Consider the following 14,143-nt stretch of genomic DNA (forward strand, 5'->3'; position numbering starts at 1 on the left):
TTCATGTTGCTCTGATAGGAGTCCTTTTCAGTGGATGTCTCATCCTTCTCAGTGCCTCAAACTCGATCTAGTTCAGAAAGGTTATAAGAAGTTCGGACAAGTTTATTTGAGTGCAAACCAGTGGAAACCCATGCATAGTTTCTTCACCATGTGCATTTTCTATGAACCTTTTGAAGAACCCCTGTGTTGAACATTGCCCAAGTCGTGGGAGAGAAGTGGGTGCGGTCCACTTCCTGTCCTCAATTTGCCCGCAGCGGAGGAGTGCAGAGAGCAGGGAAACGCAACCCCAGAGAGATCCTGCCCTGCAGCATGCAGCAGACTGCTGGCCCAGTCCTGGCTCCATGGGGTGCTGTGTGGGCCCAAGCAAGTTGACCAAACTCCCTGACGCTGAAATGAATCCTAGGTGGCCCAATTCCAGTAGCCATTATAGGACTGCCCTGCAGGGACAGTTAATTAACTCAGGAAAAGCAACCTAGCTCCAAGGTTAGCAACCAGGAGTTCCAGTTGATTCCATTAGTGCACCCCTTGAGGCATTCCCAAGCTGGAGTCTGGTGGAAGATGAGGCTCAGTGTGATTGGATGGAAGCACCAACCTATCAAGGAGAAGTCCCACCCACTCTGCCCTGTGCGTCTATAAAGGCGACGGGTGGCGGCCGCGGCACTCATTGAAGCCGCCAGTTGGGAGAGGAGCAGAGCCAGGCCGGTGCTCCCGAAGGCAGCAAGATGTTGCGAGCCACAGCTCCCTGCTGGTTCCCACCTGGATACCCAGAAGCTAAGAAGGTGGCCGAGGAGGCGGCCCTGGAGGCAAGAAGCCGCCAGTTGGGAGCGGAGCAGAGCCAGGCCGGTGCTCCCGAAGGCAGCAAGATGTTGCGAGCCACAGCTCCCTGCTGGTTCCCACCTGGATACCCAGAAGCTAAGAAGGTGGCCGAGGAGGCGGCCCTGGAGGCAAGAAGCCGCCAGTTGGGAGCGGAGCAGAGCCAGGCCGGTGCTCCCGAAGGCAGCAAGATGTTGCGAGCCACAGCTCCCTGCTGGTTCCCACCTGGATACCCAGAAGCTAAGAAGGTGGCCGAGGAGGCGGCCCTCGAGGCTCCAGAATTCCCCCTGCCCTCTCATCAGCCTGCCCAGAGCTTCGGGCTCCGGGTGCCCCAGATGCACAACCAGGCCTCCGCATTTGTGGACATCCAGGCGGAGCCCCAGAACAGGGGTCCGGCGGTGCCCCCAGCGTGTCCCAAGGTGGTGACGGAGGCGTGCTACTTCCCTGCACAGAGGGGATCGGCCTGCTGCTTGCCAGCCGCCCCAAGGCTGACAGAGAGGCCCTCGGGAGTCCGCATCTCAGCCCCCAGGAAGAGGAAGACGATCGCCCAGTCTTCCAGCCCTTGCTTGGTCACAGGTTGCACAGATGCCAAGAGAACCCGCGTGGCCAGCAGCAGCCAACGCTCCAGTGGCTCCAAGGTCGGCAGACAGCCAGGGAAGACGCGCAACAGGTCAGGGATGGCATGCAAGACCACCACCACCATCAGCTCTAAGCGAATCGTCCGTCGTCCATCCTTACCGAGTTTGAAGAAACCTATTGTCCTCCGAAGGTCTGGGTGCCAAGTCCCCACCGTCCTCCGCCGAGGCTATCTCCAACTGTTCACCGAAGAGTGTCTCAAGTTCTGCGCCTCCAAGCAGGAGGCCGAGGAGAAGGCGCTGAACGAGGAGAAGGTGGCCTACGACTGCAGCCCCAACAAGAACAGGTACCTGAACGTGGTCCTGAACACCCTCAAGAGACTGAAGGGCCTGACCCCCAGCTCCATGCCGGGCCTCAGCAGGGCCGCCCTGTACAGCCGCCTCCAGGAGTTCCTGCTCAGCCAGGACCAGCTCGAGGAGAACGGCTACCCCTTCCCGCACCCCGAGCGGCCCGGAGGCGCCGTCCTCTTCACTGGCCAGGGGAAGGGGCCCGGCGACTCCTCCTGCAGGGTCTGCTGCCGTTGTGGCACCGAGTACCTGGTGTCCTCCTCGGGCCGCTGTGTACGCGACCAGTTGTGTTATTATCACTGGGGGCGGGTCCGCTCGAGCCAGGTGGCTGGAGGCCGGGTTAGCCAGTACACCTGCTGTGCAGCTGCTCCTGGCTCTGTGGGCTGCCAGGTGGCAAAGCAGCACGTGCGGGACGGCCGCAAGGACAGCCTCGATGGCTTCGTGGAGACCTTCAAGAAAGAGTTGTCCAGAGACGCTTATCCAGGAATCTACGCCTTGGACTGTGAGATGTGCTACACCACGCATGGCCTAGAGCTGACCCGCGTCACCGTGGTGGACGCCGACATGCGAGTGGTGTACGACACCTTCGTCAAGCCCGACAACGAGATCGTGGACTACAACACCAGGTTTTCCGGAGTCACCGAGGCCGACGTCGCCAAGACGAGCATCACCTTGCCCCAAGTGCAAGCCATCCTGCTGAGCTTTTTCAGCGCCCAAACCATCCTCATCGGGCACAGCCTGGAGAGCGATCTGCTGGCCCTGAAGCTCATCCACAGCACCGTGGTGGACACGGCCGTGCTCTTCCCGCACTACCTGGGTTTCCCCTACAAGCGTTCCCTCAGGAATCTCGCGGCCGACTACCTGGGACAGATCATCCAGGACAGCCAGGACGGCCACAACTCCAGCGAGGACGCAAACGCCTGCCTGCAGCTGGTGATGTGGAAGGTCCGACAGCGCGCCCAGATCCAGCCACGCCACCGGTCCGCCTCTCCCGCCGCCCTGGCCTGTCCTTGGCCCCAGGCCCCTTCCACAACCGCCATCAGTCCTGAGAGCTCACCCTGTCCACCTCGCCGCAAGGCCAAAGAAACCGGAGCAGTCGACGGCAGGAGAGGGCAAAAAGCCAAGAGTAACCCCAACCGGCCACTCCCAGTCCCCCGGAATCCCTGCCGCGGACCCTCGGGCCTGTCCCCATCCCTCTGCCCTTCCCAGACCTCTGTCCTTCCACTAATCGCCTCCCGCAGCACCGAGCCGCCACTCCCAGTCCCCCGAGTCCCTGCCGCGCCCCCTCGCGCCTGTCCACATCCCTCTGCCCATCCGAGACCTCTGTCCTTACACCACTAGCCACCCCACGTGGGACTTCCATGGCCTCTGAGTACAAGGCCAGCCCCCCGGCCCACCAGCTTTCTGAATGTGTGCTTACCTGTTTTTCTCGAGAGGCACCACAGTGAGGTGGGTGAAGCACTTAGGCTCTGGAGTTAGATATCTGGGTTCAAGGCCAAATTCCACCACTTACTAGGTTTCTAATATTGCACAGATAATGTCTTTGCGCTTCTACCTTTTGATCTTTAAAGTGTGATCAAAAGAGACTTAGACTCCCACATCATAATCATGGGAAACTTTAACAGCCCTCTGTAAACATTAGACAGACCAACGAGACAGAAATCTAAAAAGGATATCCAGGAATTGAACTCAGCTCTGCACCAAGCGGACCTAGGAGACATCTACAGAACGCTCCACACCAAATCGACAGAATATACATGCTTCTCAGCACCACATCACACTTATTTCCACATTGACCACATAGTTGGAAGTAAAGCACTCCTCAGTAAATGTAAAATAACAGAAATTACTGCAAACGGTCTCTCAGACCACATTGCAATCAAAGTAGACCTCAGGATAAAGAAACTCACTCAAAACCGCTCAACTGCATGGAATCCGGACACCCTGCTCCTTAATGAGTACTGGGTACATAACGAAATGAAGGGAGAAAGAAAGATATTTTCTGAAACCAATGAAAACCAAGGCACAACATACCAGAATCTCTGCGTCACATTTAAAGCAGTGTGTAGAGGGAAATTTATAGCACTAATTGCCCACGAGAGAAAGCAGGAAAAATCAAAAATGCATACCCTAACATCACCATTAAAAGAATGAGAGAAGCAAGAGCAAACACATTCAAAAACTAGCAGAAGGCAAGAAATAACTAAGATCCGAGCAGAACTGATGGAGATAGAGACACAATAAACCCTTCAACAAATCAATGAATCCAGGAGCGGGTTTTTTGCAGTGATCAACAAAATTGATAGAGCACTAGCAAGACTAAGAAAGAAGAAAAGAAAGAAGAATCAAACAGATGCAGTAAAAATGATAAAGGGGATATCACCACCGATCCCACAGAAATACAAACTACCATCAGACAATACTATCAGCACCTCTAAGCTAATGAACTAGAAAATCTAGAAGAAATGGATAAATTCCTGGACGCATACAACCTCCCCAGAGTAAACCAGGAAGAAGTTGAATGCCTGAGTAGACCACTAACAGGCTCTGAAATTGAGGCAATAATTAACAGCCTATCAAGCAATAAAACTCCAGGACCAGACGGATTCACAGCCGAATTCTACCAGAAGGACAAGGAGGAGCTGGTACCATGCCTTCTGAAACTATTCCAATCAACAGAAAAAGAGGGAATCCTCCCTCACTCATTTCATGAGGCCGGCATCATCCTGATCCCAAAGCCTGAGAGAGACACAACCCAAAAAGAGAATTTTAGGCCTATGTCCCTGAGGAACATCGATGGGAAAATCCTCCATAAAATACTGGAAAACCGAATCCAGCAGCACATCAAAGAGCTTATCCATCATGATGAAGTGGGCTTCATCCCTGACATGCAAGGCTGGTCCAACATATGCAAAACAATAAACATAATCCAGCGTATAATCAGGACCAAAGACAGAAACCACGTGATTATCTCAACAGATGCAGAAAAGGCCTTCGACAAAATTCAACAGCCCTTCATGCCAAAAACTCTCAATAAATTAGGTATTGATGGGACATCTCCCAAAATAATACGGGCTATTTAGGGCAAACCCACAGCCAATATCATACTGAATGGGCAAAAAGTGGAAGCATTCCCTTTGCAAACTGCCACAAGACAGGGATGCCCTCTCTCACCACTCCTATTCAACATAGTGTTGGAACTTCTGCCCAGGGCAATCAGGCAGGAGAAAGAAATAAAGAGAAATCAATTAGGAAAAGAGGAAGTCAAATTGTCCCTGTTTGCAGATGACATGATTGAATATTTAGAAAACCCCATCGTCTCAGTCCAAAATCTCCTTAAGCTGATAAGCAACTTCAGCAAAGTCTCAGGATACAAAATCGAGGTGCAAAAATCACAAGCATTCTTATACACCAATAAGAGGCAAACAGAGAGCCAAATCATGAGTGAGCTCCCATTCACAATTGCTTCAAAGAGAATAAAATGCCTAGGAATCCAACTAACAAGGGATGTGAAGGACCTCTTCAAGGAGAACTACAAAGCATTGCTCCACGAACTAAAAGAGGAGACAAACAAATGGAAGAATATTCCACCATCACGGATTGGAAGAATCAATATCGTGAAAATGGCCATACTGCCCAAGGTAAATTATAGATTCAATGCCATCCCCATCAAACTACCAATGACTTTCTTCACAGAACTGGAAAAAACTGCTTTAAAGCTCATATGGAACCACAAAACGGCCCCCACTGCCAACATAATCCTAAGCCAAAAGAACAAAGATGGAGGCATCAAGCCGTCCGACTTCAAGCTACAGTAGAAGGCTACAGTAACCAAAGAGCATGCTATCGGTTGCCGTTTTGGTTACCGTAGACCAATGGAACAGAATAGAGCCCTCAGAAATAATACGACACATCTACAACCATCTGATCTTTGACAAACCTGACAAAAACAAGAAATGGGGAAAGGATTCCCTATTTAAAAAAATGGTGCTGGGAAAACAGGCTAGCCATATGTCGAAAGCTGATATCGGATCCCTTCCTTACACCTTGTACAAAAATTAATTCAAGACAGATGAAAGACTTAAATGTTAGATCTTAAACCATACAAACCCTAGGAGAAAACCCAGCCAATACCATTGAGGACAAAGGCATGGGCAAGGACCTCATGTCTAAAACGCCAAAAGCAATGGCAACGAAAGCCAACATTGACAAACAGCATCTAATTACACTAAAGACGTTCTGCATAGCTAAAGAAACTCCCATGAGAGTGAACAGGCATCCTGCAGAAAGGGAGAACATTTTTGCAATCTACTCATCTGACAAAAGGCTAATATCCAGAATCTACTAAGACCTCAAACAGAGTTACAAGAAAAACCAAACAAGCCCATCAACAAGTGGGGGAAGGATATGAAGAGACACTTCTCAAAAGAAGACATTTATGCAGCCAACAGACACATGAAAAAATGCTCATCAAAACTGGCCATCAGAGAAATGCAAATCAAATCCGCAATGAGATATCATCTCACACCAGTTAGAATAGCGATCATTAAAAAGTCAGGAAACAACAGGTGCTGGAGAGGTAGTGGACAAATAGGAACACTTTTACACTGTTGGTGGGACTGTAAACTAGTTCAACGGTAGTGGAAGATAGTGTGGCGAATCCTCAAGGATCTCGAAATAGAAATACCGTTTGACCCAGCCATCCCATTGCTGGGTATATATACCCATAGGATTAGAAATCATGCTGCTAAAAGGACACACGCAGACGTATGTTTATTGCGGCACCATTCACAGTAGCAAAGACTTGGAACCAACCCAGATGTCCATCAATGATAGACTGGATTAAGAAAATGTGGCACAAATACACCATGGAATACTATGCAGCCATGAAAAAGCATGAGTTCATCCCCTTTGGAGGGACACGGATGAAGATGGAAACCATCATTCTTAGCAAAGTATCGCAAGGACAAAAAAAGCAAACACCGCATGTTCTCATTCATAGGTGGGAATTGAAGTATGAGAACGCTTGGACACAGAAAGGGGAACATCACACACCGGGGCCTGTCATGGGCGGGGGGAGGGGGAGGGATAGCATTAAGAGATATACCTAATGTAAATGACTAGTGAATGGGTGCAACACACCAACCAGGTGAATCTTGGAAGGCAAAAGCTACTGAATTTAGCGAATTTGTGGAGGCATTCCCAGAAATCAGCCAGGTGAAGTATCACACAACCGAAGACTGCACAACTCCTGTAAGGCAGCACGATGCGGCAAACCCAGACGGCCACTCTTCTCACCCCTCCTCCGTTGGCTGTTCTGGGTAACGAGGTTCAAAAGTCACCTAGGCAACTGCCAAAATAGCTGAAATGGAGTAAGGGCTTCAGGCTGGTGACTAGCAGAGGTCCACCTGACCCCCGTAAGCTGCTGAACAAGAAGGGCTGCCAGAAATGTCCCCCTAGGGAATTTGGTGGAGACGAAGACCCGCTCACTGGACAAGGGTTCCTCCCAGGAGACGCCCGAGCGGAAGAAACGGGCTGTGAGCCACGCCCTTTCACCCTCCGCTACCCCGCCCTGGGCTGGTGAAGGTGCGCGTAAGGATGAGGACTACTGAGCCCTGAAGAAATAAATCCTTCCCCTTTGACCCCAAGGAGGATTGCCTGTGAGGATCTTCAACGAGTCTACCCGTGTCTAGACACGGGAGCAGGTCTGTCCGGCACAGCACCTCCCTCAAGGAGGAGAAGAGTGAGGAGAAAGGAAACTCAAGTCTGACCATTCTGTCCTGGGAGAGAAGAGGAGGATCTCATCTCTCATCTGTCCAAGCAAGGCAAGGAGACTTTCTCTCATCTTTCCAAGCAAGGCAAGGAGACTTTGTATAATTAGGAAACAAAAAGAATTTAGAAGGAATGAAAGCAGCCCGTAAGGTGCATTCCTAAGGACTGCCCATTGAAACTGACACAATTGCCCTTGTTTGATGAGAGGAATGAGCAGAGCACTGAGGTGGTGAACAGGGATCTAGTGAGACTTTCCCAGCATGTTTCTACCAAAGCTTTCTCTAAGCTTCTCGGAACACTCTCCTAATAAGCAGATGTTTGGCCCTTCAGAAAGTCAACAAGCAAAATGCCTTGAGTGTCCCAAAACACTGATGCCATGATGTTGGCTCCTGACTGGCCTCCTTTTCCTTTGACTGGACCACTGCCACCTCTCGGTAGCCGTCGCTTTGATGATGCTTTGCCTTCGAGGTCATATTGGTAAAGCCATGTTCCAACTTCCGGTTACAATTTGTCAGAGGGATGCGTCAGGATCGTGATCCCTCCTGTTTAAAATTTCCACTGATAGCTCTCGTCGTAACTGCAGCTGATCTGGGCACAGTGGTTTTCACAGCCACTGCAGGATTCATCTCCCACATCTTCTCACCTCTTCTTGAAACAAGCTATACATTCGTAAAGAGTTCATTTCTTTGGGGTAGTGTCCTTAGAAGCTTTTGTGAAAACATCAATGATTTCTTCATTCTTCCACCCAAGCTTCACCAGAAATTTGATGTTTGCTCTTGCTGCAATTTTCGTGGAATTCATGTTGCTCTGATAGGAGTCCTTTTCAGTGGATGTCTCATCCTTCTCAGTGCCTCAAACTCGATCTAGTTCAGAAAGGTTATAAGAAGTTCGGACAAGTTTATTTGAGTGCAAACCAGTGGAAACCCATGCATAGTTTCTTCACCATGTGCATTTTCTATGAACCTTTTGAAGAACCCCTGTGTTGAACATTGCCCAAGTCGTGGGAGAGAAGTGGGTGCGGTCCACTTCCTGTCCTCAATTTGCCCGCAGCGGAGGAGTGCAGAGAGCAGGGAAACGCAACCCCAGAGAGATCCTGCCCTGCAGCATGCAGCAGACTGCTGGCCCAGTCCTGGCTCCATGGGGTGCTGTGTGGGCCCAAGCAAGTTGACCAAACTCCCTGACGCTGAAATGAATCCTAGGTGGCCCAATTCCAGTAGCCATTATAGGACTGCCCTGCAGGGACAGTTAATTAACTCAGGAAAAGCAACCTAGCTCCAAGGTTAGCAACCAGGAGTTCCAGTTGATTCCATTAGTGCACCCCTTGAGGCATTCCCAAGCTGGAGTCTGGTGGAAGATGAGGCTCAGTGTGATTGGATGGAAGCACCAACCTATCAAGGAGAAGTCCCACCCACTCTGCCCTGTGCGTCTATAAAGGCGACGGGTGGCGGCCGCGGCACTCATTGAAGCCGCCAGTTGGGAGAGGAGCAGAGCCAGGCCGGTGCTCCCGAAGGCAGCAAGATGTTGTGAGCCACAGCTCCCTGCTGGTTCCCACCTGGATACCCAGAAGCTAAGAAGGTGGCCGAGGAGGCGGCCCTGGAGGCAAGAAGCCGCCAGTTGGGAGCGGAGCAGAGCCAGGCCGGTGCTCCCGAAGGCAGCAAGATGTTGCGAGCCACAGCTCCCTGCTGGTTCCCACCTGGATACCCAGAAGCTAAGAAGGTGGCCGAGGAGGCGGCCCTGGAGGCAAGAAGCCGCCAGTTGGGAGCGGAGCAGAGCCAGGCCGGTGCTCCCGAAGGCAGCAAGATGTTGCGAGCCACAGCTCCCTGCTGGTTCCCACCTGGATACCCAGAAGCTAAGAAGGTGGCCGAGGAGGCGGCCCTCGAGGCTCCAGAATTCCCCCTGCCCTCTCATCAGCCTGCCCAGAGCTTCGGGCTCCGGGTGCCCCAGATGCACAACCAGGCCTCCGCATTTGTGGACATCCAGGCGGAGCCCCAGAACAGGGGTCCGGCGGTGCCCCCAGCGTGTCCCAAGGTGGTGACGGAGGCGTGCTACTTCCCTGCACAGAGGGGATCGGCCTGCTGCTTGCCAGCCGCCCCAAGGCTGACAGAGAGGCCCTCGGGAGTCCGCATCTCAGCCCCCAGGAAGAGGAAGACGATCGCCCAGTCTTCCAGCCCTTGCTTGGTCACAGGTTGCACAGATGCCAAGAGAACCCGCGTGGCCAGCAGCAGCCAACGCTCCAGTGGCTCCAAGGTCGGCAGACAGCCAGGGAAGACGCGCAACAGGTCAGGGATGGCATGCAAGACCACCACCACCATCAGCTCTAAGCGAATCGTCCGTCGTCCATCCTTACCGAGTTTGAAGAAACCTATTGTCCTCCGAAGGTCTGGGTGCCAAGTCCCCACCGTCCTCCGCCGAGGCTATCTCCAACTGTTCACCGAAGAGTGTCTCAAGTTCTGCGCCTCCAAGCAGGAGGCCGAGGAGAAGGCGCTGAACGAGGAGAAGGTGGCCTACGACTGCAGCCCCAACAAGAACAGGTACCTGAACGTGGTCCTGAACACCCTCAAGAGACTGAAGGGCCTGACCCCCAGCTCCATGCCGGGCCTCAGCAGGGCCGCCCTGTACAGCCGCCTCCAGGAGTTCCTGCTCAGCCAGGACCAGCTCGAGGAGAACGGCTACCCCTTCCCGCACCCCGAGCGGCCCGGAGGCGCCGTCCTCTTCACTGGCCAGGGGAAGGGGCCCGGCGACTCCTCCTGCAGGGTCTGCTGCCGTTGTGGCACCGAGTACCTGGTGTCCTCCTCGGGCCGCTGTGTACGCGACCAGTTGTGTTATTATCACTGGGGGCGGGTCCGCTCGAGCCAGGTGGCTGGAGGCCGGGTTAGCCAGTACACCTGCTGTGCAGCTGCTCCTGGCTCTGTGGGCTGCCAGGTGGCAAAGCAGCACGTGCGGGACGGCCGCAAGGACAGCCTCGATGGCTTCGTGGAGACCTTCAAGAAAGAGTTGTCCAGAGACGCTTATCCAGGAATCTACGCCTTGGACTGTGAGATGTGCTACACCACGCATGGCCTAGAGCTGACCCGCGTCACCGTGGTGGACGCCGACATGCGAGTGGTGTACGACACCTTCGTCAAGCCCGACAACGAGATCGTGGACTACAACACCAGGTTTTCCGGAGTCACCGAGGCCGACGTCGCCAAGACGAGCATCACCTTGCCCCAAGTGCAAGCCATCCTGCTGAGCTTTTTCAGCGCCCAAACCATCCTCATCGGGCACAGCCTGGAGAGCGATCTGCTGGCCCTGAAGCTCATCCACAGCACCGTGGTGGACACGGCCGTGCTCTTCCCGCACTACCTGGGTTTCCCCTACAAGCGTTCCCTCAGGAATCTCGCGGCCGACTACCTGGGACAGATCATCCAGGACAGCCAGGACGGCCACAACTCCAGCGAGGACGCAAACGCCTGCCTGCAGCTGGTGATGTGGAAGGTCCGACAGCGCGCCCAGATCCAGCCACGCCACCGGTCCGCCTCTCCCGCCGCCCTGGCCTGTCCTTGGCCCCAGGCCCCTTCCACAACCGCCATCAGTCCTGAGAGCTCACCCTGTCCACCTCGCCGCAAGGCCAAAGAAACCGGAGCAGTCGACGGCAGGAGAGGGCAAAAAGCCAAGAGTAACCCCAACCGGCCACTCCCAGTCCCCCGGAATCCCTGCCGCGGACCCTCGGGCCTGTCCCCATCCCTCTGCCCTTCCCAGACCTCTGTCCTTCCACTAATCGCCTCCCGCAGCACCGAGCCGCCACTCCCAGTCCCCCGAGTCCCTGCCGCGCCCCCTCGCGCCTGTCCACATCCCTCTGCCCATCCGAGACCTCTGTCCTTACACCACTAGCCACCCCACGTGGGACTTCCATGGCCTCTGAGTACAAGGCCAGCCCCCCGGCCCACCAGCTTTCTGAATGTGTGCTTACCTGTTTTTCTCGAGAGGCACCACAGTGAGGTGGGTGAAGCACTTAGGCTCTGGAGTTAGATATCTGGGTTCAAGGCCAAATTCCACCACTTACTAGGTTTCTAATATTGCACAGATAATGTCTTTGCGCTTCTACCTTTTGATCTTTAAAGTGTGATCAAAAGAGACTTAGACTCCCACATCATAATCATGGGAAACTTTAACAGCCCTCTGTAAACATTAGACAGACCAACGAGACAGAAATCTAAAAAGGATATCCAGGAATTGAACTCAGCTCTGCACCAAGCGGACCTAGGAGACATCTACAGAACGCTCCACACCAAATCGACAGAATATACATGCTTCTCAGCACCACATCACACTTATTTCCACATTGACCACATAGTTGGAAGTAAAGCACTCCTCAGTAAATGTAAAATAACAGAAATTACTGCAAACGGTCTCTCAGACCACATTGCAATCAAAGTAGACCTCAGGATAAAGAAACTCACTCAAAACCGCTCAACTGCATGGAATCCGGACACCCTGTTCCTTAATGAGTACTGGGTACATAACGAAATGAAGGGAGAAAGAAAGATATTTTCTGAAACCAATGAAAACCAAGGCACAACATACCAGAATCTCTGCGTCACATTTAAAGCAGTGTGTAGAGGGAAATTTATAGCACTAATTGCCCACGAGAGAAAGCAGGAAAAATCAAAAATGCATACCCTAACATCACCATTAAAAGAATGAGAGAAGCAAGAGCAAACACATTCAAAAACTAGCAGAAGGCAAGAAATAACTAAGATCCGAGCAGAACTGATGGAGATAGAGACACAATAAACCCTTCAACAAATCAATGAATCCAGGAGCGGGTTTTTTGCAGTGATCAACAAAATTGATAGAGCACTAGCAAGACTAAGAAAGAAGAAAAGAAAGAAGAATCAAACAGATGCAGTAAAAAATGATAAAGGGGATATCACCACCGATCCCACAGAAATACAAACTACCATCAGACAATACTATCAGCACCTCTAAGCTAATGAACTAGAAAATCTAGAAGAAATGGATAAATTCCTGGACGCATACAACCTCCCCAGAGTAAACCAGGAAGAAGTTGAATGCCTGAGTAGACCACTAACAGGCTCTGAAATTGAGGCAATAATTAACAGCCTATCAAGCAATAAAACTCCAGGACCAGACGGATTCACAGCCGAATTCTACCAGAAGGACAAGGAGGAGCTGGTACCATGCCTTCTGAAACTATTCCAATCAACAGAAAAAGAGGGAATCCTCCCTCACTCATTTCATGAGGCCGGCATCATCCTGATCCCAAAGCCTGAGAGAGACACAACCCAAAAAGAGAATTTTAGGCCTATGTCCCTGAGGAACATCGATGGGAAAATCCTCCATAAAATACTGGAAAACCGAATCCAGCAGCACATCAAAGAGCTTATCCATCATGATGAAGTGGGCTTCATCCCTGACATGCAAGGCTGGTCCAACATATGCAAAACAATAAACATAATCCAGCGTATAATCAGGACCAAAGACAGAAACCACGTGATTATCTCAACAGATGCAGAAAAGGCCTTCGACAAAATTCAACAGCCCTTCATGCCAAAAACTCTCAATAAATTAGGTATTGATGGGACATCTCCCAAAATAATACGGGCTATTTAGGGCAAACCCACAGCCAATATCATACTGAATGGGCAAAAAGTGGAAGCATTCCCTTTGCAAACTGCCACAAGACAGGGATGCCCTCTCTCACCACTCCTATTCAACATAGTGTTGGAACTTCTGCCCAGGGCAATCAGGCAGGAGAAAGAAATAAAGAGAAATCAATTAGGAAAAGAGGAAGTCAAATTGTCCCTGTTTGCAGATGACATGATTGAATATTTAGAAAACCCCATCGTCTCAGTCCAAAATCTCCTTAAGCTGATAAGCAACTTCAGCAAAGTCTCAGGATACAAAATCGAGGTGCAAAAATCACAAGCATTCTTATACACCAATAAGAGGCAAACAGAGAGCCAAATCATGAGTGAGCTCCCATTCACAATTGCTTCAAAGAGAATAAAATGCCTAGGAATCCAACTAACAAGGGATGTGAAGGACCTCTTCAAGGAGAACTACAAAGCATTGCTCCACGAACTAAAAGAGGAGACAAACAAATGGAAGAATATTCCACCATCACGGATTGGAAGAATCAATATCGTGAAAATGGCCATACTGCCCAAGGTAAATTATAGATTCAATGCCATCCCCATCAAACTACCAATGACTTTCTTCACAGAACTGGAAAAAACTGCTTTAAAGCTCATATGGAACCACAAAACGGCCCCCACTGCCAACATAATCCTAAGCCAAAAGAACAAAGATGGAGGCATCAAGCCGTCCGACTTCAAGCTACAGTAGAAGGCTACAGTAACCAAAGAGCATGCTATCGGTTGCCGTTTTGGTTACCGTAGACCAATGGAACAGAATAGAGCCCTCAGAAATAATACGACACATCTACAACCATCTGATCTTTGACAAACCTGACAAAAACAAGAAATGGGGAAAGGATTCCCTATTTAAAAAAATGGTGCTGGGAAAACAGGCTAGCCATATGTCGAAAGCTGATATCGGATCCCTTCCTTACACCTTGTACAAAAATTAATTCAAGACAGATGAAAGACTTAAATGTTAGATCTTAAACC

General features: G+C 51.1%; 2 protein-coding genes across 2 annotated transcripts; both read left to right on the forward strand.

Annotated features, from left to right (window-relative positions):
• The first annotated feature begins 722 nt into the window (after nucleotides 1-722).
• LOC134730882 (exonuclease GOR-like) lies at nucleotides 723-3,077 on the forward strand. Its single transcript, XM_063606554.1, has one exon. The coding sequence runs from the start codon at nucleotides 723-725 to the stop codon at nucleotides 3,075-3,077; it is 2,355 nt and encodes a 784-aa protein (XP_063462624.1).
• Nucleotides 3,078-9,308: 6,231 nt separating this feature from the next.
• On the forward strand, nucleotides 9,309-11,381 carry LOC134730883 (exonuclease GOR). Its single transcript, XM_063606555.1, has one exon. It carries the CDS (start codon nucleotides 9,309-9,311, stop codon nucleotides 11,379-11,381), a length of 2,073 nt encoding a protein of 690 aa, XP_063462625.1.
• The last annotated feature ends 2,762 nt before the right edge of the window (nucleotides 11,382-14,143 follow it).

Source organism: Pan paniscus, chromosome 7 (genome assembly GCF_029289425.2).
Source record: "Pan paniscus chromosome 7, NHGRI_mPanPan1-v2.0_pri, whole genome shotgun sequence".
In the NCBI taxonomy this organism is placed as follows: Eukaryota; Metazoa; Chordata; class Mammalia; order Primates; family Hominidae; genus Pan; species Pan paniscus.